This window comes from Ceratocystis lukuohia (genome assembly GCF_044167205.1).
Source record: "Ceratocystis lukuohia strain C4212 chromosome Unknown Supercontig4_pilon, whole genome shotgun sequence".
Lineage (NCBI taxonomy): Eukaryota > Fungi > Ascomycota > Sordariomycetes > Microascales > Ceratocystidaceae > Ceratocystis > Ceratocystis lukuohia.
The window spans coordinates 277275-302399 of NW_027263523.1; the positions used below are offsets into that span (position 1 = coordinate 277275).

Consider the following 25125-nt stretch of genomic DNA (forward strand, 5'->3'; position numbering starts at 1 on the left):
ATGATTTTAATGAATAGTAGATTTTGGGCTTCCGATTCTAGATCTCCAATGACTCGGGTCCCCATAATCGGATTTGGAGGAGATAGGAAAAGAGAAAATAATGAAAAGTTTGTATATCACGTCACATCAGTGTTTGTCAATAGATTGTGCTGTGTTACCTTTATATTATATGTGTGTAACACTAGGATGCTTGGTGGCCTTGCTTTAGTCCCACATATTCATACAGTCCAGTCCGGTTTAGTATATAAAAAGCCAACACAGGGCAGACACACACTGAAACACTCATTTGAACACTAACATACATCCACGCATTGGGTCTTCGTTATAGTGTAAAGAGGTTGGGGGTCGGTAGCCGTGTTTAGCACTCTCTCTACATCACCGAGCAATCCAACCCATACATGGCGTGCTCCACGTTCTTCTTGACCACAAACCAATCTGCACGGCGTTGCGCATATTCATAGACTTCCTCGGCACGAAAGACACCGCCGAAGCGGTCGGTATCGGCAATCACCATGGCCATCTCTTTGGCATGTTTACCGTCAATCAGATAAATCTGACTCAGCTCGCGCAGTGCGCCAAAGTAAGCCTGCAGATCGGGGTTTTTGAGAGAGCGGATGTACGCCCAGTACGCATTCATATCAGCAATCAGCTTGATAGCGCCGGCAGTGCTAATACGCTGGCGCTTGAGATGTTTGCATATAGATGTGAACAGACGCAGGCCGACTTCGCCATTAAACACATCTAACATGGCTTTATCCGTCGTGCCAACAAGCATGTTAGTGTGTGACGAGACAAGGTCAACAATGCGCTGAGCTGTGGGGGTAGGCCCAATATCCAACTCGACACCACTAAGTGTACCGCGCTTAGCAGGTACTGTGGATTCAGAAGGCGGGTTGTAGTCAGTAGGTAACTGAGTAGTAGCGTGGAGATACTCGACTTCGTTCATAAGCACATCGATGCCCTTGTTGAGAATTGCGGCAACATTCTCGTCAAGCATCTGCTCAAACTTTTTCTTGGCCTTAGCGGCGGGATCGAGGAAGTCACGCTTATCAACAATGTTGGTGGACATGAGCTGCTGCTCGTAAAATACATCAATCATTTGCGAAATCAGGTCGCCAACGTTGACAAGTTCGATGAACATGACCAACGGGGCAGCCCCAGTAGCGCTAGGACCAGAGGTAGGAACAGGCCCAGAACCGCGGCTTCCTGAGGATGCCGCAGCCTCGCGTGGATTGTATGCAGCCAAATGTTCAATAGCCTGTTGGAAACCTGCATTCATGTGCTGGGTTCCAAGACTGCGTAGTAGCGCGGCAAAGATAGCCTCGCACTGTTCACGAGCTTCACCACCGGCCTGATCCCCAAGAGGGATAAAGACTGCAGCGCGTTCAATACTGACCTTGGCATGGTGGATCAGGTCGACAGCCAGCTCCATACTGAAAAGAGATTTGATACCCTCAAGCCGGGATGCCATCAGCGCAGCTTTAGCAGCAAGCTCGTCAGTAGGTGCTTGTGCAGGAAGACTGGGCATTGTTGATGCGTTTCTAGCATCACTAGAGCTAGTGGACTCGGCGAGATTAGGGCCAGTGCTAGAATCTGGCTTTGTAGTACGGTCTGTAGAATGACTCCCGGAGGGTTCTGTAGTTTTTAAGGATGATGAAAAGTTAAAGCTAGGCAGCACAGTCACAGGCATCATGACGACAGTTTTGAACGAGCTGAGGAAGTCCTTTTTAGCAGCCTGCCGGTTACTAAAGCTGCTCATAAAGAACGACTCGACGCTAGCATTCTGCTCGGAAAGGTTCTTCTCCCACGCTGCCACCTTCGCATCCGCATAGCCCGTAAAGAAGTCCAGCTCTTCCTGCAGATACGTGAAGAGGTGCGGTTCAAACAGTCGCCAAGTCATTTCCTGGGCCTTCTTTAACGTCAATGCTGCTGCTTTTTCCGCTATCTCTTTCTCGTTGGGATCTGAGCTATCGCCAGAGCTATTTTTTATAGGCGCAGATCCAGGAACGCGCAGTGACTGGAAAAACACAATGCACTGCTCGAAGATGGCCGACACTGCCTTTAAATATACCTCGGCGTTCCGGCCATGTGCATCGTCAAATAGTGGGGTGATATAATCATTTACCAACTCGTCGCGACATCGATCGACAAGCATCCAAAAGACGCTCTGTGGCTCAGGGAAGATCCGCTCAATAACGCCGGCCTGTATATTGATCTTGCTTAATAGGGTCTGGAAAAACTGGTGCACTGGATCGAGTAACATGATACCATCATGGGCTTTACTCAAGCACTCTAGCCAATCCTTAGCTAGCAACTCGGGATCGCTAAAAATCGGGTGCTTTTCGACAAACAGCGTGCGCCCGGCACTACCACCATTAAGTAGATGCAGAACAGTGGCATAGCGCTTCATGCGACCATCAACATCCCAGAACTCATAGCCTTGTTCAAACTCGCGCAATACCGCGCTTTCAAAGATTCCAATCATGGCAAGCACACGCTCTTCTCGTTCAACGGCGCCAGCTGACCAGTCACAACGTGCAAAGGCCCGCAGGTTAGCCAACATCTGGGCCTGGCGCTCGGGGTCGCGGAAGACCTTGAATATTATGGGATCAGTGTGGCTTTTAGAGCGCACAAGGTCATTGTAGAAGGGTGAGAGGGCACCATAGATTTTACCAAATTCCTCGCGGGCATGGCCGCGGATACTTTGGGCATTCTTAATGACATTTAAAATAGACATTGGATCCGAAACTGGGCTACCAGCAGGCTGGGCCGGGTCTTCCGTAGAGACAGCCTGAGTTGAAGGCTGTAGTTGACCACTAGCTATGCTTAGTGTTTTAAAGCCGTCGAGGTCTCTAAGTGGTCTCGCTGCGGCAGCAGCTTGAGCAACGCGGAGATTATTTTCCTCCACAGCTTGATCAAACAGCGTGGTCGAGCCGTCTGGTCTCACGGCTGCAGCCTGCCTCTGGCGGGCAGCTGCAGCTGCAGCTTCACGTCTTTGTTGTACATCCTGATCGAACCGGCGGCGAGCAGCGGCCTCGTCCCAACAGCCCATGCTCTTCAGGCGGGCGACCCAGCGAGAGTCGTCATAGACCATTTCCCGCATGCGGCGGGAAGCGCAGGCACAGCGCATAAGATCGGGGATATCGAGATAGTTGAGAATCTTGACGGTGATTTCTACAAACGGGCAAGCAGGAGTCAGGGTCAGTCTGAAGGAGGGGCAGAGGAGAGATAGGACATTGCAAAAGCTGACTAGTAAGACTGTAGATTTAAGCTGAATTCCTGCTTACCTGCTGGCAGCAATGGCCGTGAGTCTGTCATATCGATATTCTTCATGGCATTTAGAAAGGAAGGTGGCCCCAGGGGAGGGGCAACAACACTTTTGCGGCCGTACATGGCGACGGGGTTCTCACGTCTCGGATTAGCACAGAGAGCGGAATGTTAAGATGCAGGAGGCAAGACGAAGCCAAAAGTGGGAAACAACAAGATCAAAAAGAATATAGGCGAGGAGGGGGGTATTAAGTAGCGAGAGAAAGAATTAAATATACAAGTTCTTCAGTGGTCAAAATGACAACAAAAATGCAAGACGAAGCTGCAACAATGCATGGCTTGCTTGTCTTGCTGCTTTTCTGCTTCGTTTGTTCGTGTTTTCTACCAAGCCATCAGATCGCCAGACCCTTCTTTTGGGAGGACTCGTAAAGCCTCGCTTCGAATTTGGTGTCTGTTGCTTTGCGCTGTGCTGTAAGAGGGGAGGAGAAAGAAGACAAGGCTGATGATCCCTGAGCTCGAGTCTACAGCTTCATTACTTGTCGCTTGGTGATAAGTCAGCAGCGGCCCCCACTTTTTGATGTCAAATCAAATCCCCACTTTTACAGAATAGTTACACAGACTAGACAATAACTAGCAGCCCTCAGCTAGATGATGATGGCATAGTTAAAAGCATAAAAGAAGTTGCATATTCATCATAACCTTCTTCCCCCACTAAGTTTTCTCCTCTCGTTTGAATCAGAGTATTTAGAATTGCTTGTACATTCTATGTGTATATATCTACCCAGCCACCCCGTAGTGCGGCGTAACGTGATTAAGTGCAGCGCACCTATGATTTAGTTTCAGGACCAGTCCCAGCCCTGCCTGCTCCTGCACCTGATACATCTTTTATGTCTTCTTTACCCTTATCCTCCCCCTTTGCCGCTCAGTCTAGAAATGTGAACAGATGCGTGTGCAGCACGTTCATAGCGCGCGTAGCGTTCGCAGCATCAATCACACATGAAATGTTGATTTCGCTGGCTCCCTGCGAAATCATCTCGATATTAATATTGTGGTCGCCCAGAGTCTTGAACATTTTGCCACTGATTCCAATGGCGTCCTTCATTTCCGCACCAATCAGACTCAGGATGGCCATGCGAGGCAGCACGCTAACCTCGCCGCACTCAACCTGTAACGCCTTGATGGCCGAGTCGAAAACACCCAGTTCAATGCAGGCCGCATGCACAGCCATGGACACATGCACTTCAGACGTGGAAATAAGGTCAACACTGATTTTGTGTCGATCTAGAATGCTGAAAATACGCGCAAAGAAACCATGCGAGATAGAACGCTTGTTGGAGTGCACGTTGATGACCGTGATGTTATCCTTGATGGTGACAGCCGTTGGCCGCTTAGGGCTGCTTTTAGAAATAGTGCTATCCTGAGCAGCATCAGAAACTCCGTTGGTCTCCACGCTAGGTTCGAGTTGGTAGTAGTCTTTGTCAAGGTCAGTAGTGTCAATAGCCTTGGGCTTGACATGTTTGCCGGAGGGAGAGCCACCGTCGGGGATAACAATAGTGCCATTTCCAACCGGGTTCTTGACGTTCTTGATGCGAATGGGGATCGGAGGTTGGGCGTGGGTGACCTGTTCCATGGTGAGGTGGTGGATGACCTCAGAACCATAGAAGGTCAGCTCAGCAGCTTCGCTAGGCGTGATGCTAGGCAGTAGGCGTGCAGTAGGCACCTTGGTAGGGTCAGCGGTAAAGATACCGTCAACCTCTTTCCAAATCTGCAGCTCCTCAGCAGCAACACCAACAGCACATAGAGCGGCGCACAGGTCGGTGTAGCCACGGCCAATGTCACCATCGATGAGAGAGCCGGGGACGTTGCCAAAGAATCCCGTAACTACGGGAACCTTGACTCCGCATTCGTCAATAGCGGCACGCAGGCCGGCGGTAGCAACGGCATAGAAATTAGCATCCAGGCGTGCATTTAGATCAAAGTGGAGGCGGTCAGAAAGGTCAACGTAGGCAGCATCCACACCAACGTCCTGCAATAGAGCAGCCATGAAGCGGCAGCTCAGCTTCTCACCAAACGAAACAACGCGGTCCTTGGCACGAGCTTTGATTTCCAGGTTGAAGCGCTTAGCAGCCACGATGTATTCAACCAGTTCGTCACATTCGCGTGTGATTTCAGCGGTCAGAGTAGCCTGAATCTCAGGGCTCTTGATGAAGGAGCTGACAGCCTGTAGGTGGTCATCACAGATGGCTTTGACCAGAGCACGAGCATCTTCAACGAGCTCCAGACGATGCTCCTCAGTGTGGTAGTGACTTCCAATGGAGAGAAGCTTGCTGAAAACGGTGAGGAGGCTAAAGCGGAGCAAAATAGGGGGAGAGGTAGGGGGAGTCAGCAGGTGGTGGAGGCTAGCAAGACTGGTGAGCGGACGCAAACTTACCGACTAGTGGTACCTTCGGCCTTTTTACCAGTGCTCCGGGCAGAGCAGACAACAATGACTTTGTTACGTGAGAGATATTGACTAGAGAAATGAGATTTCGTTGTCAGTTGAGCGCTTCATGTCATGGAAAGAAGCTTTTATTGTATATCGCCGCCCGCAGACAGCCAGGGAATCACAGACAAATGCCAAAAAGGAGGGGCCAAGACTCACCGTACAATATCAACAGCGATCTGCAGAAAAAAGAAAAAGACAGGGACAAGCCATGCGGATGTGTAAGTGTCAGCACAGGGAGGAGGCAAGCCCAGGGTACCAAGGACAGGGACAACAGAAGAGGACATGGAAAGCAGGAAATGGAAAACGCACCTTGTCCGGGAACTTGCCGACGCTGGTTCCGCCAAACTTTTGCACGACCCATCCGAGGTCGCCCGCATTGTCGAGAAGCTGAGACATGCTGCGAGTGTGGGTGTGCGTAGATATTATTGGGTGTGAGTGTGGTAGTAGGAGTAGGAGAGATAAGCGGAGCAAACAAAGTCTGCTTCTCCCAGGCTCTCAATTTTCAAGGCAACAGGAGAGAGAGCTTTATAATGATGATAAGGGCGAAGGAAATTCTCGCGGCCGCTCAATGCTATAGTGCTTATATTGCCAAGAGGACAAAAAAAGGGAGAAGATGTCTTAAAAGGACTTGAAATCAAAAAATAAAAACAATAGAAAACAATAGAAAACACCAGAAAAAGATGCAATGTTTTCTAGAGACAAAGTAGAAGCAAGTAACAAGCAATTAGAATGAATACAAAAAGGGCAATAAGGCCTTCTTTTTGCCTTGAACTTTCCGCCAAGAGAAAATAACGTCAACAAGATAGAAGAAGATGCAGGTAGAGCCTGTCTCTTCATAAATCCATCTTCGTCTCTTGATTGAAGACCAAAAAATTAAATAAAAAATAAAATAAAATGCTTATCGTGTGATAGGAAAAAAACCCTCCGGTCTCCAGCCAATCACCGGTCTTGCCTGCCCTGCTTATCTCCTCAGCCTTGCCAGCCAGGCTAGACAGCTCGGTCTAACTCCCATCTAATTACTAGTACTCCGGCCTCGGACTGGCCTTTTGCCTCTCCGGCCAGCCCATTCTCGGGAAATCCGTCTCTTTTTTCTTTTACTAGCCACACATAGTCACACATCATGCCATTTGCTTCGTGCAGTCTGCCCATCTTCCCTGTCTCCCTGCTTCCATCTTTCTGGCGTGACTGTGACTCGAACTACATGTACTAATGACTCAAGATTTCCCCCCTATCTTCCGGCTTTCCCTGTTTTCTCTCTGTGCAGATATGCAAGTCAGACGTCACCTCCTCCCTTGCCCTTGGGCCCCTTGTCTTCATCCCATCCATCTGTCACCCGATGGTCTGGGCCCCTGCTTGATGGAGGACCCTGGGCCCTTCTCTGGTATCTCTTCTCTAGTATCGCCAGCGCCACAACTACACAAGACCAAATGGAGATGGACATGCACTCAGCCAAGAGTCGTCTATAGACGGTAAATTCACATATTTAAAATCTCTGCCTTTCTTTCGGTTCTTCTCCCCCCCCCCCCGTAGCAACATGCAGCGCTATGCCATGCCATATCATATACCGTCCTATATCAAAACAGCAACATCGCATTTCCTTTCCATAGATCCTTTCTCTACTTCCCTTCGTCTTCACCCTCGCCCCGGCAAAAAGAATAAAACCAAATGAAGATGAACAAAAAACAAACCCCCAGAAAGTATAAAGAGAAAAGAGAAAACAAAATGTGAAAGGGGTATTATTCCAATCATCAAGAATAAACAAGAAAAAACCAGCCTGGAAGAAAAAGATTTTCTTGGCCTGGTTTCGTTATACATTGGGCCTTACCATACGCCAATGCAAACCAACAAGAACTGCAAACAGGAGAAATTAAACAAGAAAAAGAAAAAGGGACAGCAATAATGGAAAAAAAAATAAAAGTAATCCGGTACTAGTACATCGGAGCTTTCCCCGACACTGGCACTTCTGTGTTGTCCTCTGTGTCTTCTTTGCTTACTGCGTCTGTGGTGCTCCCATCTCGGCCCGCTCGCCGTGGTCAAACTCATAGCGACAATCCTCCTCGGGAGTTCGGATGCCTATTCCGCTATCATCGCCACTGTTAACCTCGGCCACCAAGTCTCGTGGAATCGGGCTGGGGAATTTAGCCCTGTCGGCCGTCGAAAGCCCCGCCACCGTGGTCATCACCTCTGTCGACATGACACTGATGTCGCCGCCGTCCATGCTCATGTGAGACTCGTCTTGCATCGACATTGAGGGCCCGTCGACAGACTCCTCATGAGACCCCTGTTGCGAAGGGTGCTCTTCCTGCTGCTGTTGCGACTGCTGCTGGTCTTGGGCCTGGGTTCCGTTGATATTAATGTCTGCTTCGCACTTAATTGCATCTTGTTTTGTCGGCTTTGCAAGTGTGTCTGCAGTGCCATTGCTTTCGCTCTCGGCGTCTTTGTACCGATCCATAAAGCCGCCGGATGATGCCAGAAACATGACATACTCATCAATCCAGCACTTTGTCACCCACCATGTCCCAAAGCTCGAGCCCTGAGATAGCGTAATATCCCGTGTGACCGAAGATGTAATAGATTGTGTAAAAACAACCAGGTCTTCCGCAGTTGCATAGGGGAATAGTTCAGGAAGTTCATGGAGGAAGTTGCTCCAAATATCGAGAGGACTCTCGTCTGGTTTTTTAGAGCTAACTTCGCCAGCCGCATGCGCCATACCAAATACAGTTGCTTGGTCAATCTCCGGGTCAACATCAACAGGGTCAATGACCTTCCGAATCTTGGTCATGCACATGTGGATGACGTCATCGACTGCTCTCCGTGGCACCGACTCTATGATGCGTCGGACATCGACAGCCGTCACCATGTCCACGTACATGGCATCGCGGCTGGAACTATGTGACAGCATATTGGCTGCTGCATGCGCTGTTACATTGACACGCAGTGCTTGGCGAATGAGACTGCAAAATATGGATGCCGGCGCAATCTTGGCTGTCATCGAGTGTTCTGGGAAGCTAGAAAACGACTTCCGCAAGTGGGGAATTAGATTGCTCGCAATGTTAGATAGCGAGTCAATGACTACTTTCGGTATCACTTGCAAAAGCAGAAAGCCTACAATGCTCATCAGTCTTTGGTAAAGCAGCGTGTCGCAATGCTCAATCCAAGCCGCCATCTGCGGATGGAACAGAAGCCTCTGCACAGGTACCGTAAGAGTGCCTTGAAACGACGAGATTTGGTGGAAAAACGCCTTTTCTCTGCAGTACCGCACGCATTCAATCAAAGATGTGCAGTGCGCACGATATAAGGCCTCTAAGGTGTTTGAAGCATCCTGATCGATACCCTGGGGGAGATATGACGCCATACTCGGGAGCACCATGGGCTCCGTAGTGACTTGCTTATGGACAGGGAAATTTTTCGAGTACGTGATTTCGATCTTAGGGGCCCTTACGCTCTTGTCAATAACGTAGCGAAGGTCTTGGCCTGGTTCAAAGGCCACCCGACCAGCCCTGGCGCGTTTTGTCGTCTTTTCGGTTCGCAACATGCTCAAACCCCCGGTAGCCATGATTGTGGGCGTTTCGGAAACCGGCAGTGATGTGGATGTCTTTGGGATTTCAATCTGTGTGGAGCGAGGCTGAACAGAGCTAACAGATGCGACAGTAGCCACCGATCCCTCGCGACTGTTTTCAAGTGAGGAGCGTTAGCCTTAGCCTAGTGTAGAAAGCCTACAAGAATATACTTGTAGTGGGTGTGGAATTCTGGGCGCCAGTTGGGATAGAAACAGGGAAAACGGGAAGACTGGAAAAAGAGCAGAATACGGGTTGGGGGGAGATGCCAGTCAGTAGCAATATATTGCCATGTTTTCTCGTCTCGAAGCAAGCAAGTAGGTTTGTGTTTTCCTTCGAGGGCGGCTTTGCTGTGGTTGCTTGGGGAGAAGGTAGAAGACAGAGGAGAGAGAAAACTAGTGAAACAAGAGGCGAGAAACAGGTAGATGGGAAGGGGACGATGATTTTCAGGAAGAGAAGGCTTACAGAGCGCCAGTTGATGTCACCTCCTGAGAACGCCGGGTGGTTGTTGTTACTCCGTTACTATCGTTTCCAACCTGATCGGCATCCTCCTTGAGGGCAAAGTTCACATAGTGGTATTTGGACTCGCCGCGCACGCCTAGGCGACGAGTTTTCAGGCCGGGGTAGAGGATGCGCACGAGCTTGCCAAAACTTGCGGGATTCAGAACCGTGATGCGCTCGTTCGCACAACGACTAGCGTACGAAGCGTAAACACGACCACGGGGGACTGAGGCTCGGCTGCGTTCGCAAAGTCGGTCAAGCCTAGGGGAAAGGCTAGCAGTTAGTAGGCAAGAAAAGAGTAACGAAAAATGAAGAGGGAATGGCTAGTACTTACCACAGCATGGCAAACACCTGACGCAAGCGCTCCGACTGAGGACCGCGGTCATTTCCGTGGAGCATGCTGGCGACTTCATCCAACCCTCTATGGCGGTTGTCGTTAAGCAAGTTCCGCATTTCCTATGCGAATTAAAGCGTGTTGTCGTTAGTGACTGTCCTTCAGGTCTTCGCATCCAAGATAATTCTCAGGGTGTGCCCACATGATTGTTGCCGCTCTCGCTACGCGTGTCGTCGTTATCAGCAACAAAGGACATGCCGCCGGCAGTACTGATTGACGAGGCAGAAATATCCATCACACTGTTCTGGTGCTGTTGGATCATGGCCTGGTGGTGCAAGTGCTGTTGTTGCTGTTGAAGAGCCTGTTGGTGATGGTGTTGCTGCATCTGAGCAGCTTGGACAGCTTGCGAGTGATGTTGCTGCAGCTGCACTGGGTGCTGTTGGGGATGCGCCTGTTGGTGCTGTTGTAATTGATGCTGGTGCTGGTGCTGCGGAGCAATGTGATGTTGTACAAATGCCATATGCTGCTGTTGTTGTTGCTGTTGCTGCTGCTGTTGTTGTTGTTGCTGCATTTGGTCAGGCATCGCCATAGTTATGAGATGGGCAGCGTCGGCCGTCATATCTGAGTCGGACTGCTGCGGGTGACCGTGAGGATGACCGTGAGCGGCAGCCATTTGCGACTGCATCTGAGAATTGGACCAATTTACAGGAACTGCCATTGGGTTCATGTGCGCCAGAGCCGCCTGGTCTGGCTGCGGTTGAGCCATTGTAGTGTGATTGTGCGTAGTTTGGTAGGAGGCGTGGAGGAAAAGAACGGGCTTTTAACGAAACAAGAGACGAGGGGGAGAAATCGAAGTTTAAGGATGCAACAATTATGAGGTCGAATTTCTAAATAATACGGCAATAAGTTGGCTAATGCTCTACTTGAATTACAGATAATCAGCAGTAACACGGTCGAATGGGCGACTATGGCGGCAGCAATTTAGCTGCTTTGCTCGACTAGCCTTTGCTCAACTTACGCGATAATTGGAGACTGCGCTAAGAATGCTCTCCAACCATAAATAGCCAGTATACAGATCAGTTTGGATGGGCGATGCTGATCGTGACGCGGACGTGTAGATAGTTGGTGGTGGTGACGAGCAGAGATTTGGTGGTGTTGCCCGTGACAACAAACAAGACAGGCCGAGCCAAATCAGTGGCTAGGGAAAATAGTAACAAGAGAGAAGAAGAAAGCGATAGAGGCTGGCGGCAAAATATTTGTGCGTGTAGAGAGAAGAAGGAAGAAAATTCAAGGGGGGATGTAGTGGGAAGAGAGAAAGGGTCAGGGAATAAAGTACAGGCAGGCTAAGAATGCACAACACAAAAAGAGAATACACAAACAACAAGCACAAATTCACAACAATGGTGAATACAGGACGAGGCGATGAGAGGCGACAAGCTGGGGTCGGTGCACAGCAGGAGAAAAGGGCAGAGCGAGAACAAGGGCAGGATATTTGCAGGGAGAATTTTTTTAGTGTTTTTGTTCTGTTCGCCTTCTTTAGCCTTCTGGGAGAGAACCGTGTAGGCAGACAAGTAAACAGGTCCTTTATTATCTCGTGCTGGTTGTTGGTGGTTAATGCGTGTGTTGTTGTTTTGTTGATGAAGAGCGGAAAAAAAAAGAATAAAAATAAAAATAAAAATAAAAAAATAAAAAAATAAAAACGTTTTTGGTAAGAAAAATGTTGATGCGGTAACGGTAGCGAAGGCAAGAACGATAAATAGTGGAGCCATGACCAATTAAATCAAATAAAAAGTAAACAAAAACTAGCTACACCAACCAAACAGAGCACAATCAAGACCCTAAACGACTAATTATCTATTATTTTCATCTATCATGACGGACACATGAGCTATTGCTCTTTTTTTTTATCTACGTTCGGCTCTCACACAACCATATGTATCTTGCCCAAGCCCCCAATCTTATTGTTTACTTTGACTCGAAAACGCACAAACACAAAGAGAAAAAAAAACAGTGCCCCAAATTTAGCCTTCCTCCACTTTCCTCCCTTTGTTTTTACGGCCCCAATTATTTGCATTTTCATTTCCGACCCACTCCTTCTCATTCCAGCCAATCGAAACGTGACAAACGCGACCGGGAAGGAGTTTCTGTTCTGCATGGCCCTAAGCATATTTTAGGCTAGAGCAACGCTGCCTGCTTCTCTTGCATTGTGTCGTTTTGTATGTTGTGTCGAGAGCCCCAGTTTTCTATCAAGCCTCTACGTCTTAGCAGCCCTAACCCTTATTACAGAGCCCACTTGAGGTATTCTGTGTGGCCGCATTCCCCATTTGTCAGGGCTAAGCTCTTTCAAGCTATTAGCTATCAATTTTTTTCTTAGATTATCACGTCACTATTTGCATTCTAACTAACTAGCTAACTGCCCGCTATTTTGTATATTGGAAGTACTTATCTGCGTTTTACCCCATGTTATAGTATGTATATCTACGTAGCCGCTACCTTGGGGGTACCTTTGGGCCTTTCTCTCCACTGGACCTTGTCTCTGTCTGCCCCTCTCCGCCCCTCTTGAGGTCGAAAGCGTCTTAAGCTTGAACAGCTCAGATTTTTGCGGTTTCTGACTGGCTAGATCCAAGACAGGCTTACCCCTCTCTCTATCTCCGCCTCAGCCAAATCCTGCATGGTGTGTGTTGCCAGCAAACCTTTCCCTAGCTGCCAGTCTTTTCTTCTTCATCACAATCACTATCATCATCAACCTTCACGATCACCAAGACTTCCCCTTCAACAATCGGGCTTCCTTGAAAACATATCGAAGCAACAATGTCGGCTCCTCAGGATCGTGTCAACGCCATCGTGGCAAGCATTGACAAGGACGTAAGTCGTTTTTTCCGCCCAACATATGTTTCCGCTGACGGTGACAATGGTGATGGTGCGGTTGTTTAACATTCCACCATCCTATTTATCAACGTCTTGTTATTCCGGCTTTCTCTCCCCGTTCGCCTCGGATTTGACAGCTATCATCATGAATCTTACTCAATACCCCCCGCTAACCTCCTCCGCCGCACATCCGGCCCCCTGTCTCTAGTTGTCCAAGTACCCTGCTATCCGCAACCTTGAACAGGCTACGGGCGTTCCCAAGGCATACGGCGCCATCGGCTTTATTTCGCTGTACCTGTTTCTGATTTTGTTCAACCTGGGTGGCCAGCTGCTGACCAATCTGGCTGGCTTTGTGATACCCACATACTACTCGCTGGATGCACTGTTCTCGGCAGGCACCGAAGATGACCGCCAATGGCTCACATACTGGGTAGTGTTTTCATTCTTCACGGTGCTAGAGAGCTTTATCCAGGTGGTGTACTGGTTCCCTTTCTACTTTACCTTCAAGTTTGTCTTTCTGCTGTGGCTCTCGCTGCCCGCTTTCCGGTTCGTCTCTCTTTAACCCCTCCCTCGAAATCCCTGCCTTGGATCTGCACTTCACTTCTATCCATTTTCGTCTTCTCGTCTTCTCTCGGTGTCTCTAACGTCCCTTTCTTCCTTAGTGGTGCCGAGCTTGTCTTCAACTCGTTTATGGCTCCCATGCTGGCTCCCCACTTCCGCCAGGCCTCGACTGCCTCCAACCTCCGCTCGCAGGCTGCCGGTTTGTCCAAGTCGGATTAAGCCGAAAGGGGGAATATAGCATATGGCCTTTATATTGAAAGGTGGGTAAAAAGAACAAAGGAATGGAAAACGGAAATGCGGGAGAGTGCATAAGCATGCACACTACATACTGGTTACTGGCTTTTTGTGTGTGTATGTGTGTGGTGCGTCCTCTCTTTCTCGCTCTCGCTTGGTAACCGATCAGCCGGGAAACCAGGGGAGATTAAAAAGGACAGTCAACTGCAATGCCAGTATCATGTACGCGGATTGTGGAAGAAAACGAAATCTTTTGGCGCGATTTAATATATACATGATAATGTGCGTGAAAGGACGCTTTAATTTTTCTTCTTTCCCTTCATTTGTGTTTGGTACTCACATGGCTTGCCTGCTGGCCCATGCTACTGGAAGGACAGGAAGAACACTGAATGCGGAGGCTGTGCTGGTATTGTTATTGCTAAAGAGAGAACATAAAAGAAAGAAGGAAGAAGCCAGGCCAATGCTCCTAACCTGGTGGAAGGGGATCTAGAGTAGATGCAAAAACGGGGGAAACAAGTAAGTCTAACCGTAGGGTCTGTCTAGGGTTGGCATTCCCTATCTTCAACCCCCCAGCTACGGCTTCATGCGAACGAAAGACTGGCCTTGTCCGTAGGCTCTTTTCTCATTTTCTGGATGTTGAGTGGACATTGCGTTTCTTGTATGTGCTTTTCCCCCCCTTTGGCCGTGTCTGGCTGTGCTTTTATTTGATATTTTGACTGGCCTTCTTCAGCCTCTGCACGTGTGATTTTGCAGCATTTCTATAGCTGATTTCATTTTAATCATCTCCCTGGCAAGGCTGAGACTGAGATCATACACAAGACGGGGGATAGCCCTAAAAAAAGACAAGACCAAGATAGAGTCTCGCACTTCTCTCTGATCTTGACGGCACAGATTCAGGGCCCCCTTGGCCTTCTTCTCAGCCTTCCAACCTTTTCAACCCACATACTTACTATACATACACCAACGTCTCATTTCCGTCCTAAGAGCCTCAATCTAATCCGCCTACAATAAACCGACGACGATACGAATCAAGACCAGCCCAGTCCAGGTCCCAGTCCAAGTCCCAGTCCAAGCCCAGACAAGCTCAAGCTCAAGCTCAGCCCAGCCAAAAACGCACTGCGAGAAAACAAAAAGCACGAAAAAAACGCACAAGCCGCTTGCAAATATCCACAGCAGAAAACAAGAACCAAGCACGGCGAGGAGAGCACACGGCGAAGCCACGCTGCACTGCTCGCTGCTCTGAGGCACTTGGCTGCTTCATTACCGCTCTATCTAGCAGTTTATCCCTGATATTTTTGCCTATCCGTGTGTCTTGCCCATCTTTACTTTCTTTTCTGCGTCGCTGCTCCTCATACATCAAGCCGGGCCCTCGCTCGTTTTTCCTTTCCTTAGAGCCTCTTCTTCTTTCTTCCCTCTCTTGGCGTCCCTCTCTTTTCCTTTCTTCTTCTTTGTCCTTCTCTTCCTCCCTCTCAAAAAAAAGCCTGGCCCTTGTTTTTATCGTTCTCACATCCCTTTGCCTTTCCCTCTTCTCCCCTTTCCTATCTCCCCTCCCTTCCACCACCGCAGTCATAATGCTTCTCGGCTCGCTTCCTTCCCGGCTCGCTTTGGGAATATTAGCGCTCTCTTTCGCCCCCGTTTCCGCCCTTACGTCCGGCACCTCACCCCCGATAGACCAGTCTTTGCCAGGCCTATCGGCTAATCCTGCGGATAGCCTGCGACTTGCCGCCCGCATAGCGTCGCCTCCACTAGATATCGATGGCCAGCCGAATCCTTCCATCGTGAAGCGCTATGAGTCTGAATTCGCCCTTGATGGTCTGCTGGATCGGAGCATTGTGGGCCGTGCCGAGCCCGTTGCCACAGTCATTCCAAATAATGTGCCACAACGCCTGACACTAGACGTCAATGAGACCGTTATCATGATGTTTGAGCTGTCAGCTAGCAACCCGACAAGCACTTTGTCTGCCTCGGCCTCAGCCACAGCTACTGGGTCTTTGTCAAGCTCGGCCGCTGCTGCTGAATCAGCATCAGCTGATCTAGCCAAAAGAGGGGAGGATGGCCTTGACCTTGGCGAAGAGGAAGAGGACTATGATAAGCACTGGAGCCCCGAAGGCCTGCTCAAGAGAGCTACTGAGACGGTCTACATCTCTGCCAACACTTGCTTGCAGCCAACGGGAAACAATGACAACGTTACGGCCCCACCGCCGCAGCTGACCATGTACATTTCAACGTCGCCCGAAAATACTAGCCCTGGCCCCAACAGCACCAACAATACCCAGGTTATAAACTTCACACAAGGCGCCCTAATGTACAATACTACAACTTCGTCATCGCTGTATTTCTCCATTGTCACTCCTTCAAACCTGACCAACCACACTGGAAGCTGGCAGTTTGAAATTGCTGTCTCTACCGATGGCTTCTACCACCGTTATGTGGCCAGTGAGCAGCGCCTGTTTTGGGTTGATAGTGACGCCGAGGCTGCCGTACTGACTACAGGCAACCTGACTATGAACAGCAATGCCTCGCTCGTGAACGAGATTATGGAGGGCACGCCGCCTTATGTGTTGTTTGCTGATACTGCCGCTAACCTCGAGGGCTTGCGCTACTCATATTGCGGTTTGCAGACCTACGCTGCCTTTGCCTCGGAGCGCAACGACGAGGCGACCGATGACAACGTTGCTGTCACCATGACCCAGCGCAGTGGTGGCCACCCTAAGCAGCAGTTCTACATTGGAAATCTTGAAGCCAAGACAACCTACTACGGTATTGCCGTGCAAGTGGCCGAGATTCCCGGCAATGCTACGCAGCAATACGGAAAGGTCAAGGTATCACGTGATGTCGCAGGAACAAGTGGTCGCATCGGAGGTGGCGGCGTGGTGTATGCGCGGACGCCTTTTGAGACGAAGGAAGGTGAGTTTTCTGTTATTTTTATCTGGCTAATCCATTTTTCATTCTTGGAATCTTCATCCCTAAGCTAACCCTGTTTTTTTTCCGTCTACTAGGAACTACCTGCCGTATTATTACTGGCCTTGAATTCTGCAGCGATACTGAGTATGCTGTTCCCTCTAACATCGACAAATACAGCATGACTGAGCTCGCTAGTCTCTATGACGACTATGCAGCCGAGAAATATGAAATTTTCGAAAAGGCACTGGCCCAATCTGCCTGCGAAGCTAACCCCGCTGGCCGCTACTCTCTCGTCCGTACTTGTGATGACTGTCGCAAGGCCTACAAGCAATGGCTATGCTCTGTCGTCATTCCACGCTGCGAGGATTATGATTCGGCTAACCTCGACAGCCACATCCGCAACGCTAACACCCCTTTCCCCAACGGTACCTCTCTGCCGGAGTCTGTTATTGATGGGCTATCCCAGCATCCGCTCGGCCCTGCCTTCATGTCGGCTCGTAACGCCGATATCAACGACGTCATCGAGCCTGGCCCCTACCGTGAGATCCTCCCCTGCGACGATCTATGCTATGACATTGTTCAGAGCTGCCCCTCGGCCCTCGAGTTTGGGTGCCCTTTGCGCGGGTCGACCCAGTATGAAAGCAGCTATGCCCAGAAAAACAACAGCAAAGCCCTTGCCTGCAACTTCCCTGGAGCACTGCATCAGGCTTCGCCTGCCCCGGGCCGACTGGCTGTAGGCACGGGGGCGCTGGCGATGGCTATGGTCCTGGCCGTTGGAGCCATGCTAGCGGTGTAAGTGGGTGAGCAGGTAGTCCGTTCTCTGCTGAGGTTCGGGCTTGGATCGAAGCTGTTTTTTTTTTCCTCATTTTTTCTTGGTTAGATGGGACATTTTTGGTATTTCTTTTTGTCCGTTTTGTTTTCCTTTGTCCCTGTCAGGTTGTTTTGTTTGTCTACAGCATTTCCCTCTTCTGCTCACTTGCGATGCGTGCATTTCCATTTTCGTTCTGCGGCATATCCTGTTCTTTTTTTATTGCAGTTCGTGGCTCCCCCTTTCTTGGTTTAGATTCTAGTTGTCTAGTCCTTTCTTGTTTCCGTCTTGGGTCTATCTACATTGATCTACTTTCTATTTGCTTATTTACTCTTTATGCCTATTGATTTAATTGTCTCCATCTTACTCCTCTCCCACACCCCGTATTTTTCCATATAACTTCTTACCTCTCCTGCCAATCTCTATTCTCACTCCACTGTGATGCTCCAAACAGACACTCCCACAGATCATCACGTCCAACCATCTCGCCGGCCCCACGACCTTTACTCATTAACTTGCCCAGCTGTGCATTCTGTAAAGCCTGCCGATTTGCCTCGTCTAGTCTTGTCCGATTAGTCTCTTGGGAACGGCCCCCCTTGCTGCTGCTCTCAGCTACCCCTGCTAATATTGGAGGCATGTGTTGTAGCCGGCGTTTGACTGACAGTCTGTAGATAGACTCTTCAACTGTGCCGTCAACCAGGTATAGCCAGACTGTTGTCTCGTTTGTCTGCCCGATCCGGTCGACACGGGCAACCGCCTGTAGCTCAAGTGCAGTGTTGAGTAGCGGCTCGCATAGAAATACATGGCTAGCATTGACAAGGTTGAGTCCTGAGCTATGGGCACGCGAGTGTAGTAGCAGCACTTCGGTGGCGGTATCAGCCCGGAATCGGTCAGCAGCATTGGGCTGGCCAAGGGTGGCATGGCCGATTCCAAAGGTTTTGAAGGCCCTGGAAAGAATATCGAGGAAGCTGGTGTACGATGAATAGACAATGGACTTGGAATACGGATCGCTTTTCCGTAACCAGATAATATGGCGAACGAGCGTGTCAATCTTGGTGGTATATGAGGGACCATGAAGTGACACGCTTTTGATCTCTGCCAGCTTCTTCTTGTCAAAAGTCGAGTAAATAGCATCGGAACCAAAATTAGTAGTGCCTCTAGACGAACTGCTAGCATTGTTTTCATCCTCTGTTTTGTCGATTTTGCCCTTGGTGGTGGTACCGCTATTATTAGTTTGTTCAGTATGAACTCCAAGTTGCCGTGGCCTTACGCTGTAGTTGTGGAGATCCCACTCTTCGAGGCGATGTTTGCACATAGGGCAGTTCCGGTGGGTTTGATACCACTGCATCAGACATTCCTTGCAGAATCGATGACCGCAAGTTGTCATGATACCCTTGATATGGGAGTTCTGGCAGATGGGGCATTCTGAGTCTAGGGTATTGTTTTCAAAAATAGCCTTGTGGAGATGTTGCAAATATCGGAAATGGGCTTCACTCTGACGAGCCCGCCTGTCTAGTATTTGTTCGTTTTGTGCGGCTGCGGCAAAGGCAGATTCTAAGGTAGATGATTCATAGCCGGAAACCTTGTCTGAGAAGGCTTGCATCTCACGGTAGAATTCAATACGCGCGTTCATGGTTGTTGTAAATAAGTCTAGCTCGGCAGACAGTTTAGAAGCTAGCTTTGACTGGTCAATTGCATCTTTGCTGAGCAGCTGGACATTAGTCTTCGCAAAGAGAATCTCAGTCTCTAGGCGTATAGAGGTGGGTGCCATTCCGTTGGCGAGACTCCGGAGCTCTGAAATGGCACCCTTCAGAGATCCCTCCATAGCAGACAGCTTGATTTGGTCGCGGGTGGCCATAAGATCAAGAAATAGAAGGGGTTCTGGGCCTTCATTGTCAAGGGCCCGCTTCTTAGCGGAGTCAATCTCTCTCTGCACTAGCATGTTGCAACCGCCGGTGATGGCATCCTCACGATCAGCAACCAGTGTGCGTAACATCATGATATATACTGAAAGCTGGTCTTGAACTTTGGCTGACTCGCTGAAATCATCGCCGGTGTTATCTTCATCACCGTCAATCAGGGGGACCAACAGCAACTTGGCTGCAGCCTCGCGCCATAGCATTAGGTACGACTTTTGTGTGTTGAGGGCTTCAAATAGTAATTCTACCTGTGTGGAAATGTTTCGAGTCTCAATTCCGGCAGCTTCAGGAGAAGTCAGGTCGCCCATCTGTGTGAACTGTCCCTGGTCGAGTTTTTGGCGAACCTCTTCCATAAGTTTAACCACCTTGTTGCGCTGCCCTTGAAGAATCTCTCGTCTGATCATCTTGGCTTCTTGGTACAAGGAGTCTTCCCGGTCCTCCCATGCATTAAAGGGCTCACCGGCCTTTTGCTTGATTTCTTTGATTTGATAACAGGCGCTAGCACAAAGGAAGACAGCTTTGTGATAGGTTTCGAGGAATGTACGGAGCGTGCGACGGGCTTCAGCAACATGAGAGCTTCCGGTGCCGCTCTCATCGTCATCAGAATTTCTGTCTGATTCTTCTGGAATGTCGGCGGCTGCAGACTTGGTTTCCAGAGCTCTGGCCAGCTTGTCTTTGGAGTATCGAATCATCACTTCCAGCTCTTTCTTAGTGTGTTCCCAAATATCTAGTGCGTTTTTAGGCTCTTTAATGGCTTCAAACATTTGTCCGCGAATAAGACGCATAGACAAGTATTGACGCTGTTCCTGTAATCGCGCTTTGTCACTAGCGTCTAGCATTGATTCAAGCACGTCTTGGATGGTTTCTGCGTTTTTGGTCCGCGTATTTGGGTGACGCCCTGTAATTACTTGGGGGTGTAGAGCAGCTTGACGTAAAGTGTGTAACCATTTGCGCATCTTTTCCTCATGTCTGTCAAGATCCCAGTCATTGTATAAGGGCTCACCTGTGATACTAAGTTCACAGACTTCAGCCATCTCTTTGACAAGTCCCTGATAGTACTGTTCTTCCACCGTTGTAAACGGCATCGTAATGACGTAGCGGCGCTGTGGAGGGAGATTGATTTCATGGCCGACCTGGGATTTGGTGTGTCGTAGGCAGATCTTGCGAATCAAAGCTTTGAATGCATTCAGATGCACAGAAATGAGTGAGTCCCAGGGTGGAGAATGAAAGGCATACGGAGCTACGTTAGTAAACTTTAGAAGGCCCAGGAGATCCCTTGTTTGATTCATGACTGGTGTTCCTGTCACGCCCCACGAAAATGTACGAGGAATGGCCTGAGCCACCTCAGCAGCCGCTGAATAACCGTTTTCAATGATCTGCGCCTCATCGAGACATAAACGCCACCAGTGAAGCCGTACTAATGGTGATTTTGGTCTAATGTACCTTTTCTTGTAGCGAAAAGAGCGTTCATGGGCATCAGAGATAAAATGTAGCTCTCTGGAAAAGGTCTGGTATGTGGCGATGACCACATCATGGTCAGCAAGGAATGCGTTTTGCTCTTCTTCACTTCCAACTGCGGAGATGTCAAAAGAATTGTAAAGAACAGTCTTGAGCAGTGGCGCATGTTTTTGAAACTCTGATAACCACTGTCCCTTAAGCGATTCAGGGCAGACAATCAATGTAGCTCTGGTAGGCCGGCAAGGCCCGGGATTAGCCTTGGCTTCAGCCTCAGCCTCACTCATGTTGCGCTGGTGTACCAGGATGAGGCTGATAATCTCCAGCGTCTTGCCGAGACCCATTTCCTCGGCCAAAATGCCGCCCTGGGCTAAATTATCAGCGGCTCTCCACTGGCTAAGGTCACGTGTGACAAGTTGCATTACGTCGCTAACATGACATTCGTTTCCATCGGCGTCCTGGACAGCACGGAACGTATCAAGAAGTGCCGACTGAGATTTGGTAATAGGCACAAGTTGATCCCCGTCCCAAGTAACGCCTTCACGGGATAGCAGCCATTTCAGAGTCCTTTTTTGGTAGTCATAAAGTGTCGAAGCAAGGCCGGGAATATAAATGTCTCGGGCGCTTTCATCATTCGGATCCGGAGAGAATGTCGCCTCATAGAACTGCGATGGAGTAAAGCTCTGCTTTGGAGGGCTAGGGATATTTCCAAGGATCTTGGTAATATCGGGCATCGAGGCCTGACTATTATGGGAAGATTCATCAATGCACTTGGAAGCAAAAGATGGGTGGAGATCTTCATGCTCAGCAGCGGGAAATGCTGCATGGATGAGTTTCCGTGTAGCAACTCTTTCATTGCTATTCCGCATCGGCAACCACGGAGAGCAAGTAGAGTTCCAGCGTATCTCGAGTTCAAGCTTCAGAGTGACTTTGCCAGGGGTAAAAGACACAACGAGGTCGATGATGGGAATGATGGCCCCAGGGGTATCAGGCGACAAGCGTCTGGCCCCGAGACTATGACTAGCTGCTAGAATTTCCTCAATATGTTCATCGGGGCTAAGCTCAATACAAAATGGCTCTAGGCTGGTACTAGTTTTGGCTGCTAGAGAAACAACAAGCGCGGGATATTCACGCGCTAGGGACGGCTCTGCTTCGACTAGCGTGCTGTACTGCGGATGGCCGACGGAGACCTTGGCAAGCTTTTGGTGGTACTTGAGCTTGAGAAACTGCTTTGCGTTATCAAGACGAAAGTCATTGCTTGGTGTATGTCCGCCAATGAATTTCCGGGAAATAGCGGCACCCTTCCGGAGTGCGACAACGTATGGGATAGCTGGAGCATCGCCATCAGCTCTGGGCCTTTTCTGGGTTCCAATATATTCGGCCTCTGATGATGGGCATCGACCCGGGGCTTGGGATGAGGCGTGGTCATGGATGAAAGACTTTCCTAGCGAAGCTAGCTGCTGCAGGCCTGTCACAACGCCGCCGTCAAAAGGTTCTGTGGAAATAGATGTTAGTACATGGACGCAATTTATAGACAGAAAGAATGACGACTCGCTATTTAAGACACAGTGGACAAGGCTGTAGCATTGAATGGCGTGGACCCTTTGGTTAGCCCTGGATTTGGAGGGTCGAGAAGGAGGCATTGCAGCAGTGGTGCAAATAACAGTAGCAGCGGGTTGACAGTGAACAGCAGACTGCTTATAAGGAAGAACAAATCAAGATGGCATGGCGATATTTATAGGAGGGAAGCACGGCCAAAGAGGCGGATAGAAGCTAAAGAAGCAAAGTCAATATGTTTAGGGTGACGAAAAGAAGGGAAGATGAATGAGGAACAAGCAGCCTGGGCAAAACTGAGGCTAAAGCGATCCCAAAAGCGATGAAGGAGTCCTAGAAAAGGAAAGTACGATAGCTCTAAGATTCTAAGAAATATGTTCCTAAAACAAGCTCATGGCAAAGCTTATTGTTACTTCCCACAGGATCTAGTTTCAGGCAGCCAGCAGGCAGCTCGCAGGCAGCGGCAGGAAACCCAATCCTGAGGAAGTCACTGATAGTGGTGTGTTACAGCTAAGGGTAGACAACGTTTTTGTTAATATTTGTTTACAAACTTTGGGGGCCAGATCTTCCTATGTTATAGCTGTGTGCAGCGGCTTGAGTAGCATAGCGCGCACAAGCCTGGTTCAGTGATCATGCAGGCGACATCATTTCCCCATACGAGCAGAGCTACTTTCGTAAGGCTCCATTCAGTATTTAGCCGATGTTTAACCTGGGGTTTCTTCAAGGAGCTGAAAATCTAGTTCTTGTCTTATCGCCACGTGACTACCAATCTTTAGAAGAACTGGGTTTTCTGTGTGAAGTGAAGCACTTGAAGCTCGAGGTACTGATCTTGACGATCAAAGCTACGACCAGAAAAGTTGATCTTTCTTGCTTCTCAATCATTCTAACGCCAACAGGTTGAAACTTCCAGGCGGCTCGGCAACCACATATAATAAATTCAGTAGTCTGGCAGTACAAATCCGTCTCCAATTGGTGTATAAAACCCCGCCCTCCAGCTGTAAGAGTCCTGATGTGTCACTACGTGTAGACTGTACTATTATAGCTAACCCACACTTCTTAAGCGCCATTGTTATCCTCAATCACTGGGCCACTCATAAGAACATTTTTATCCGCTGCTATGGCTAGTCTCCGTCTACCGCGCTTCCTCGCCTCGGCGTCCTTCCGGCCCGTCCCCTCCTCCATCCCGGCATCGGCCCACATCACATCCGCTACAGTGCGGCAGCTGCACGCCTCGCAGGCTTCCCACAATATCCCCCCAACACCGGCGGCCTCACTGTCAGCCCTAGGATCCTCATCCAGAGTGCCTGCGCCAATTCCCCTCATCCCTGATGTCCCGACCTTCTTGCGTGTCATCGGTCGTGATCTGGTTCAGTATGCCGACAAGTTCCCTTCATGGGAGGCTCTGTTTACACTTTCGTCTGAGCAGCTGCGCGAACTAGGTATTGAGCCCGCCCGTTCGCGCAAGTATCTGCTGCAATGGTTGCAGCGCTACCGCAATGGAGAGCTGGGCCCCGGAGGCGACTTCAAGTATGTTGAGGATGGCAAGGCTACGCTAGTTGTGGACCATGACTTAGGGACCGACGTCAAAAAGGTCGTTAATGTGCCGTATGGCAAGACTATTGAAGAGGCTGGTGGCGAAAAGGTTCGCGTTAGGGGCTACTCTGTCAAGGGCGCCCAGACTATTTCTGGCCCGTACGCTCTTCCATCTGGTCGAGAGACAGCCACAATGACCGTGGTGGACAGAATGTGGGAGTTTCGCCAGGGCCAGAAGGTTGATGGTGGCGAGCGGCGCAAAACGGAAATTCGCTTCAAGAGGCGCATTGCGGAGAGAAGAGCCCGCCGCGAAGCTGAGGAAGGTCGCTAGAAGGTTTCAAAAGGGCTTCTCTCTTATGCGGGCCGCTTGTTTGATCTTTTCTTGCGTCTTGCGTCCCGCTTAACCCTATCTTACCCATATCTATCTTCGACATCATTCCGCCACTATGCCACTACGCCCATTCCACACTGTTCCACACTATTCCACACTATTCCACACTATTCTACACTATTCCACATCTCCCTACTTCCCTCTATTCTCCCGTATCTCTGGAATTGCCTTGCCGGTAGTCCGCCCAGACATCGCCCTTCTTAGCTATCCTCCGGGCCTGTACCTTTATGTTTTTATTTTTTTCTGGGTTTTTTTTTCTTTCATGCATATTTCTGTCTAATAGCGCTTCATAGAGCTAGCCTTTAAGACAGTGTACAATACTATCAACCGTTACATTGAAAATTTCTACTCGTTTTCATATGCTGAACATTGGCAACTCCACACACCATAAAGTTCCGGATTGGTCGGCAAATTGTGGTAAATTAACACAAAATGTTATATGCCAAGCATCTTGATAGAGCAAACCTTATTTCTAATAATTAGTAGAATCTTTCAAATTCTCTTATTTTGGGGCTATCGTCACCATGAATCCTAGTTTAGCATGGAAACGGAGAGGCACGGCGCCGTCTTTTCCGATGTCGGGTAAGTCGGACAAATAATACCGATCGGCATCGGGTATTTAGTTTTGGAGCTTACGGGCGAAACAAAACGTTCTCGTAGTAGAATTAGAGAAAGAGCAAATAGCCAAATAGCCGTACTCTAGCCCATGGTTTCATCATTGCTAGCGAGGAGCAGGATGCTAAAAAAAAAGACG

The 25125-nt window shown here is 49.3% G+C and overlaps 7 protein-coding genes across 7 annotated transcripts; 3 read left to right on the forward strand and 4 right to left on the reverse strand.

Annotated features, from left to right (window-relative positions):
• Positions 1-370: 370 nt before the first annotated feature.
• HOO65_040073 (F-box protein pof6) lies at positions 371-3393 on the reverse strand (the record flags this gene model as incomplete). Its single annotated transcript, XM_071002559.1, has 2 exons — positions 371-3174; positions 3288-3393. The coding sequence occupies 2 exons, from the start codon at positions 3391-3393 to the stop codon at positions 371-373; spliced, it is 2910 nt and encodes a 969-aa protein (XP_070858916.1).
• Positions 3394-4189: 796 nt separating this feature from the next.
• Positions 4190-6148, reverse strand: HOO65_040074 (putative aspartokinase; the record flags this gene model as incomplete). Its single annotated transcript, XM_071002700.1, has 4 exons — positions 4190-5612; positions 5699-5779; positions 5909-5928; positions 6062-6148. The coding sequence occupies 4 exons, from the start codon at positions 6146-6148 to the stop codon at positions 4190-4192; spliced, it is 1611 nt and encodes a 536-aa protein (XP_070858917.1).
• A 1594-nt stretch (positions 6149-7742) lies between these two features.
• Positions 7743-10910, reverse strand: HOO65_040075 (Protein sak1; the record flags this gene model as incomplete). Its single annotated transcript, XM_071002545.1, has 5 exons — positions 7743-9423; positions 9473-9541; positions 9775-10083; positions 10145-10266; positions 10347-10910. 5 exons carry the CDS (start codon positions 10908-10910, stop codon positions 7743-7745), a joined length of 2745 nt encoding a protein of 914 aa, XP_070858918.1.
• A 2045-nt stretch (positions 10911-12955) lies between these two features.
• Positions 12956-13792, forward strand: HOO65_040076 (Protein yop-1; the record flags this gene model as incomplete). The annotated part of the gene is made up of 3 exons (XM_071002997.1): positions 12956-13009; positions 13221-13558; positions 13675-13792. 3 exons carry the CDS (start codon positions 12956-12958, stop codon positions 13790-13792), a joined length of 510 nt encoding a protein of 169 aa, XP_070858919.1.
• A 1586-nt stretch (positions 13793-15378) lies between these two features.
• On the forward strand, positions 15379-17507 carry HOO65_040077 (Calcium influx-promoting protein ehs1; the record flags this gene model as incomplete). Its single annotated transcript, XM_071002664.1, has 2 exons — positions 15379-16714; positions 16807-17507. The coding sequence occupies 2 exons, from the start codon at positions 15379-15381 to the stop codon at positions 17505-17507; spliced, it is 2037 nt and encodes a 678-aa protein (XP_070858920.1).
• A 415-nt stretch (positions 17508-17922) lies between these two features.
• Positions 17923-22536, reverse strand: HOO65_040078 (putative ATP-dependent helicase; the record flags this gene model as incomplete). Its single annotated transcript, XM_071000578.1, has 1 exon — positions 17923-22536. One exon carries the CDS (start codon positions 22534-22536, stop codon positions 17923-17925), a length of 4614 nt encoding a protein of 1537 aa, XP_070858921.1.
• Positions 22537-23564: 1028 nt separating this feature from the next.
• On the forward strand, positions 23565-24311 carry HOO65_040079 (mitochondrial 37S ribosomal protein mS41; the record flags this gene model as incomplete). Its single annotated transcript, XM_071000579.1, has 1 exon — positions 23565-24311. One exon carries the CDS (start codon positions 23565-23567, stop codon positions 24309-24311), a length of 747 nt encoding a protein of 248 aa, XP_070858922.1.
• Between the last annotated feature and the right edge of the window lie 814 nt (positions 24312-25125).